The sequence below is a fragment of the Podarcis bocagei genome, assembly GCF_964188305.1.
Source record: "Podarcis bocagei genome assembly, chromosome: 9".
Classification (NCBI taxonomy): domain Eukaryota; kingdom Metazoa; phylum Chordata; class Lepidosauria; order Squamata; family Lacertidae; genus Podarcis; species Podarcis bocagei.
This window is the reverse complement of record NC_138134.1, coordinates 3,442,235-3,449,853: the sequence shown is the minus strand read 5'-3', so window position 1 is coordinate 3,449,853 and position 7,619 is coordinate 3,442,235. Positions and strand designations below refer to the sequence as shown.

Here is a 7,619-nt window from a genome sequence, read left to right as displayed (position 1 = left end):
TCTCTCTCTTACACACACACACACACACACGAATTTAGCCCATATTCAAAGAAGACTTATTTATTTTATTTCATATTTATTTCACAAACTCTATATACCGCTTGATTGTCGGGAGACACTTCAAAGAGAATAAAAACTCTAAATGGTTGTCGTAGAACTAGATTGCACGCCGCTGATAGCACAGAGAAGGGGTAAAATGATTAGTCTATATGATACTCTGTAGATGAGCATCGCTCGTCCCAAGCAAAGCTGCCGCCCGCAGCTCAGGCTCGCGGAATTTCCGCTGCAGAGACGGAGCGAGCGGGACGGAAGGGAATCCAAGCAAAACAAACAACCCCTCGAGGTGAATCGACGGCGACGCGAGGTGACTGGGAGCTGCCCAGAGGCGGAGAACGAAAGTCCGGCGCGCAATCGCTCCTGGCTAGTGCCGAGCAAAGTTTCTTCCCGGCTTGGCGGGCGCGCCGGGCAGAGTCGAGCGGAGGCGCGCCGGGCGATCCCGCCTCCTCTTCCTCCGCCTCCCGGTCCTCCTCGCGCGCTCTCTTGCGCGCCGCACCCAATGGGAAGGCAGCGGGACCCCCCTTCGGAGCGCGGATTGGCCGCCGTCGGGGGCGGCCTGGCTTTATTAGCCCGCCGGGCTGGGTCCCGGGCCTCGCCAAGCGGAGCCCTGACGAGCGAAGGCGCCCCGCAGCCGGGAGCGCGGGCCGGGCCTGCCTCAGACTCCGCGCCCACCTCCATGAGCGACGGCTGCGAGAGCTGGAGCGCCGGCGGGGGGACGGGGGGAGCTGCATGGCCCCGGCGCTGGAAATGACTTCTGCTCAGAGCGCGGCGGGGAGCGAGGAGCCACCCGCGCCGCCTTTCGGCAAGCCCGGCCCGACGGGGCCCCCGGGGGCCACCAGGGGCCGGGAGGAGGGCGGCGGCGGCGGCGACAAGCCTAAGGCGGCTCCGGCTCTGCTACCCTTCAGCGTCGAGGCGCTCATGGCCGACCGCAGAAAGCCCGGCCGCCTGCCCGGCGGGCCCGAGCGGGGGGAGCCGTCGACGCACCCGAGACCCCTCAGTCCCAGGAGGGGGGCGCCCTCTGCCGCGGCGCCGGAGAGACCGGCCTCGGCGCTGGCCATCGCCACCCATTTTGCTGTCGGGGGATTAGTCCAGGTGCCCGAGGAGGCGCTCGCCAAAGCCGAAAGCCCCGAGAAGCCGGAGCGGACGCCCTGGATGCAAAGCCCCCGCTTCTCTCCGCCGCCGCCAAGTAAGTGAGCAGCCGGGAAGCGCACGTGGACTTGGCCGGGAAGCGAGTAGCCAAAACGCTGCGGTTGAGGATGGGGAAGCCGGTCTCGGCTGTCACTTAAGACAAGGGGACTTTTTACTTTCCAGTAAATGCATGTGTTGAGCGCCGGAGAGATGCTCCAGGTTGCTGCTTCGGCTCGTGGAACTTGAGTTGCTGGTTAAACAAAATACATAAACAAACCAACCAACCGGCCACCAACTCAAAGCGCGTAGGTGCCCGGCCTTGATTCCTAGCACGAATGGGGCAGGCACGCTCAAAAGGTGTTTACTTGGAAGTAAGGAGCACCGGTTTCTAACAGGATCGGCTTCCCCTTGCTTAAACCAATCCTTGGTCTCAAGAGGCCTTGCTTGCAAAGTGTTAGTCGGATAGCGGCGTTTTAGCCGAATTAAAGCCGAGAGCGCCAAGCAGCCCGGAAGCTGAGATCGAGGCGACCTTTTTAAAATATGCTTAGAACCAGAGCAGCTTCCATGCAGCTCCTGCCTGCCTTCCGCTGCTGCTTGACTTGGCCGTGAAGCAGCGGCAAGCTGCCTCCAGCCCGAATGCGGCCAAAGGGGAGCTGGGGAGTTGCCTTCAATGCAGATCGTTTGGGGGACCATCTCATTTCCCCCGCAATCTTAGCTTCTCGCTGCCTTGAAGCTGGGACTCTAGGTAGAGAGGGGCCTTTTCAGACAGATACAGCTGTTGGTAAACATTGCTGGCCGGATCCTGCCAGCTGACAGTTGCCCAGAGAGCCCAGGGTCCCAGGGAAGGTCTCCTTCAGTGAGTTGGGAATGAAAGGTCACTGGTTCCTTGGACCTGGTTTCTGAACCAGTCACCACTTTCCAGGGGGAGGGGGAGGGATGCCTGGGACTTCCGGGTTTCAGGGCCTTTTCCGCCACCAAGGAGCCCGTTTCTGTTCTGAGAGAGACAGACAGACAACCTGGGTAAGGACATTTTAAACCATTGCGGTTTGCACACCATCTGGAGAACCAGAAAATCGCTACGAGCACATTCGTGCTTTTTAAATAAAAAAATGCTAAACAAATAGGAAAACGTAATAAGGAAATCCGATGAGTTTCGGCTGCTTATTTCTACTGCGCTTCTCGTTAATGGTCCTTAAATTGCGCTGTTGGGAAACAGAATCAATTACAGCGGAATCCTTTCCATCACCACTGAGAAGTCCCACCGAGTTCATTTGGGAAGACTCCCACGTATAGGGTTTCAGCCTTATTTTCCCTGTGAGACCTTCCACAACATCCTGTGGTCCAGGAAACTTAGCTTCCAACTCAAAGTAGTTTACTTTTCTCTGCAAACTTTTTAGGATCGAAGGTGGCGGAGTCCATGTAGACCCAGCCCTGCCGCACAATCCGCCTAAGCCTCAGTGATTCGTTTTAAAGAAAGTTGCTTTGTTTACTGATCGGCCTGAGCAGGAGAGGAATTAGCGGGGACTTTTCTGCCTCCTTTTCTCTCCCGCGGATTAAAACAAGAGTATTTTAGCAGTTTAAAATAGTTTAAGGGCGCTATTTTAATGTGCTCTAACTCCTACTTGTGTCTGTGGAAATTCCTTTCAGTCAGTGAGTAGGAGAATCCGGGCAGAGGTGGCTTTGGAGAAAATGCCCATAACATTTCTAGCGATGCTAAATTCCACTTCAATAGATCGCTCTGATTTGAACCGTTTCTAAAATGTCCAGCAGCCTCACTTTTGAAGTTAGGGGTTTGTTCCTTGAAAAGTCATCTCTTGGACTTCCTACCGATATGTAAAAAGTGAAAAGCAACTGAAAGTAACAAAACAGGCTTCTCTGGTATATTTTGTTCAGGGCTCATGTCGTTTTGGATTAATTAGGAGTCTCTTTCCAGCTGGATTCCCAACCCCTGTAATTGCAATTTATTTTTAAAATGTTGCCCAGATACCAGGAAGTAATGAGGTTTTGTTTTTTGTTTTTAAAAAAGCAATCTTCGAAATTATTGCAAACAGAATGTGAAAAGAGAATCTCTCCCATATCGTAATTGTCGTCCTGCTATAGCTTCCCCTGTGCAATGCACGGAATCTAGAAGGGACGGGGTTGGGGAAGAGTTATGTGAGTATATCTTCAAAGACTATCGAAATTAAACATATTAGGAAGAATATATTCTCCAGGTCAGCTTAGCGTCCTACCGTGGGTAGCCTTAACTTAAAATGGGCCAAATCCACCGGGAAAATCTTGCAGCCAAGATACTCAGTCATTCCCGAGGCCTGCGCTGGTGAACTGTGGCTCTTTCCCTCCAACGGGGGTTTGCTGGGAGGGCTTCCCGTTGGAATGTCTCCAAAGGATTTCATCACAGCTGGCAGTCCCGGCCTGTGCACTTTTAACTCACCAAGTGATGAGTCGCAGTGGGAATTACTCCCAAGTAAAGGTACCTACGACTACAGTAGCTCCAGTGTCTTTTCTGCTAATGGAAACACTGAAAGCGATCTACAACTTTTGTGAGTGTTAGCTTCACGATGGAAATTCTTCACTTGGATTCAACTTGACTTGAGGCTATGATTTAAAACAATTAACTTGAATCCATTAAACCTGCCAGCCTTTATTTTCAAGTAAATGTGTTTAGCAGTCTAAATTCTTCCGCTCCAAAGGGTGTGGGTCGGAATGCCGAGAGTCGTTCTTAAAACAGGCCATAAAAGGAGCAAGCGGCGTCCTCGCCGACTCCCTAATTAATGACATGCGCACTCTGTTTCCCAAGAGGGCCATAAACGGGATGTGAGTGACAGGACCTGCCCTTTTCATTTTTTAATTTTTTCCCCTTTAGTTCAATAATTTATGGTTTCCTTCCTCCCCCAACCCCGCTTTCCCCTTCTTATGAACTGTCCCAATACTTTATTTTTCTATCTGGAGCACTAATAAATGCACCCAACCTCTTAAATAAAACGCACCATTTTGGGGGCCACGCGCGTCTTCCCCCACGGATAAGCGTTTGGGAGGGGTTGGCTGTGGTGGCGGCGTGGCTTCGCGTGACACCCAGGCGCCTCTTGGAAGGCTGCAATCCTATTCGCTTACGTGGAAACAAGGCCTTTTAAAGCGAGTGGGTGGGATCAGGCAGATTTGGGCTGTCAGAACGATCTCTCTCTCTCTCTCTCTCTCTCTCTCTCTCTCTCTCTCTCTCTCTCTCTTCCAGCTAAAAGTCGCCTCCTTATTTAAATCTGCACAGTTCGGGGGGTTTCCAGCATCCCATTTGTTCAGTTGCAATATGTCCCCCTGGCTGTAAGTCGACTTGGCTTTCCTATCCGGGAACAGCTCCGCTTCAGTAAAATGCAAGGTCCAGTCCGTTTGAAAGTCCTTCTGCATTTTAACGCGGCTCGCTCTTAAGTGTGTTTAGGATTGTACCACCATACATCCTCCAGGTTCAGACTCCAGTTACTCTGAATCATTGTTACTCCGCTCAGGTCAATTTAGAACCCAGCTCTTGAAATATTCTAATCTGGAAAATCCCGAAGAAATTGCCCTTACAGCTTAAATAAACCAGAAGCACTGTATTTAATACCAATTTGGCCCATTAATTTCAATAGAGTTAAATTGCCTTACTGTGGTTTAACTAGATGACGGTTTAACCAGAGCAAGCTGTCAAACGAGATCCGCCTTACAGCCGGTTTCTAAAATACGTTCACTCTGAATTACAGCCTACTAAATTCAGCCAGCGATGATTATTTCCTGATAAATTTGACTAGGTTTGCGGGTCCTCCTGCACTTTAAGAGAGCTTTTCCGCCGAGGCGCCCCGGCAAACGGCTTTTGGGCTTGTGGGGTGAGCAGGTGGTCTGATCCTGCGCGCCAGCCGGGCTCCTTCGCCTTCCCGGGATTGGGCGGTCGGGCGGCGGGGCGGCTCTCCGCGCTGGCGCGCCGGGGTGTCTTTGGGAAGGGCCTTACCGGGTGTCGCTCGCTGTCTCCGCAGGGCGCGCCAGCCCGCCGGCCTGCACCCTGCGCAAGCACAAGACCAACCGCAAGCCGCGGACGCCCTTCACGACGGCGCAGCTCCTGGCGCTGGAGAGGAAGTTCCGCCAGAAGCAGTACTTGTCCATCGCGGAGCGCGCCGAGTTCTCCAGCTCGCTGAGCCTCACCGAGACGCAGGTCAAGATCTGGTTCCAGAACCGGCGCGCCAAGGCCAAGCGGCTGCAGGAGGCCGAGCTGGAGAAGCTGAAGATGGCAGCCAAGCCCATGCTGCCGCCCGCCGCCTTCGGCATCTCCTTCCCCTTGGGCGGCCCGGCGGTGGCGGGCGCCTCTCTGTACGCCTCCTCGGGGCCCTTCCCGCGAGCCGGCCTGCCCGTCACCCCCGTGGGACTCTACGCGGCGCACGTGGGCTACAGCATGTACCATCTCACCTAGAACCCCGTGGGCGAGGCGGGGGCTCCTCCACCCCAGAGGATCGGGTCTTAGCGAGAAGGCCTGTCAGCCCTCGGTCCCTCGACGGACAGGCACCAGCCAGCAGGGAAGGAAGGAGAGCTGGTCCTCTGGACTCGCCCAGGTAAAGCCTCTCTCGAAGGACCGGAATACTCCGCAGGCTTGGGCTGCCCCTTTGGGCGCAGGAGTCAGACTGTGGACACCCCGCCCCCCAAAATCCCTCCAGGCCCCAGGACTGCACTTGCTGTTCTTTGCCGCTTGTTCTTCCACCAAGCCCCGTGGAAGGGCTCTGCCTACTGTGTAATATACTGTACAGTTGAAAATTTATTATCGTTTATATTAATAGCTATATTTGATAAATAAATTAATTTTAAATGACCTTGGGGTGAATGGTTGGACATTGCCTTCTGTCCTGGAAGGTCTGCAAGGTTTCATTCCATCCAAGCCCTCTGAATCTGGGGCGCCTGTTGATTATTTTTATCATTATTTCTCAAATCTGGCTCTTAGCCCCCCCCCCACTCCCCACCCCTGCATTTCAGGTTGTGCAGAACTTCCGTGTGGATTGTCCTCACTTCCTTGAAGAAGTTCAACTGATTTTAAAGAACTTACTTGGAAGTAAAGTGCCTGGGTTTGCAGTGCAAAGACCTAGATTTCTCTGGTCTGAAGAAGACCAAAGGTGGTGTCCAAATCTAGGTCCCCAAATCTACTACTGTAATTGGAAAGTAAGCCTTGTTGCCAGCAGTGGGAAGCGACTTCCCTTTCTGTCCTTCCAAGAATATATATATTGGGTTCCTCCTTTTCAGAACAAAACAAATTTCACAGAGGCCTCCCCAGGCACCCAGGCATTCCTATTTCAGAGCACAGTCCTGGATCTGAGTAAGTGATGTGGATGAAAAAGCTGTGCAAATCTGATCTCATCAGAAAAGCTTCCCATCTAGCGATATAAACCGAGCTGAGCTGAGCAAGCTTCAGTGATCATTATTGTGACACCTACTGCGTTGGAAAAGCATCAGTGCTGCAATCCTGTGCCTAATGACTTGAAAGTTACTTACTCTGAAGTAACTATACCCAGCATTGCAACCTTGCATTGAATCCTTGCCACAATATCTTGAGTAAATCCATTTATTTCAATTGGAAATGTTTATGAGAATTAGCCTCACTTTTTAGACTTTTCCCCCTATTCAGGCGTTAGGGGAATCGTGCTAGGTGTTGTGGCAGGGCGTAAGCAGTACATAAATGCAAGTAAGTTCAAACTGGAATTCATGCATTGTAAACTTGTTCAGGACCCAGAGTTCCATGCAAATATTAAAACATCTGGAGTGCTGAAGGAGGTGTCGCCATAGCTGGAGTTGCAACCTGGAGTTGCAGCCTATCCACAACGTAGGCTGCTATGCTGTGGACATTTACAGGGGAGCAATAGTTCAATCGGTTTTTGTGTGTGTGCGTTTTTGGTAGGTCTTTCGGAGTAAACACGCATCCACTAACCTCTCCGTGCTTAACTCCCTCCCCACCCACCCACTTTGCAGCCAGGCTCTTATCTATGCATGCTTGCTCAGAAACAAGGTCCAGCTGCGCTTCTGGGCCCCCGCCAACCCAAATTCGCGGGCAGACGGCTGCAGTTCCAGCAGCTTCCCTGGAAATCCGTTCACCGCACTTTCTGCTCGCGCCGCAGGTGAGTAGCTTGTTTCGCTTTCAGGTGACTGCAGACGGGGCTGCGGGCCGGCAAGCGGGTGGGCGAGAGGGACTAGGCCCCGGCCATGGGCTGGACTCGGGGGCTGGTCTAGGGGGCAGGCGGGGAAGGGGAGGCGGCCATGGACAGGAGCTCCGGCCCGGGGATCGGCTTTCTCCTGCGCCCCGGCGCCGGCAGGGCTCGCGGCCTCCTGCTTTCCGGGCTCCGCGCGGCTGCTACTGGAGATCTGAACGGGATTCGGTTCCAAGCAGCAGGGAGCGCGGAGAGGGGGGGGACTCCGGGGCGGATCGTCGGCGG

At 53.4% G+C, this 7,619-nt stretch overlaps 1 protein-coding gene across 1 annotated transcript; it reads left to right on the top strand.

Annotated features, from left to right (window-relative positions):
• Nucleotides 1–662: 662 nt before the first annotated feature.
• On the top strand, nucleotides 663–6,011 carry MSX1 (msh homeobox 1). The gene is made up of 2 exons (XM_081208276.1): nucleotides 663–1,243; nucleotides 5,187–6,011. Exons 1-2 carry the CDS (start codon nucleotides 787–789, stop codon nucleotides 5,615–5,617), a joined length of 888 nt encoding a protein of 295 aa, XP_081064402.1. The 5' UTR covers nucleotides 663–786; the 3' UTR covers nucleotides 5,618–6,011.
• The last annotated feature ends 1,608 nt before the right edge of the window (nucleotides 6,012–7,619 follow it).

Excerpts from the sequence above, each read along its gene's own strand:
- MSX1 (XM_081208276.1), top strand. The coding sequence starts at position 787 with ATGGCCCCGGCGCTGGAAATGACTTCTGCTCAGAGCGCGGCGGGGAGC. Across the intron at positions 1,244-5,186 it reads CTTCTCTCCGCCGCCGCCAA|GGCGCGCCAGCCCGCCGGCC; the intron begins GTAAGTGAGCAG and ends CTGTCTCCGCAG.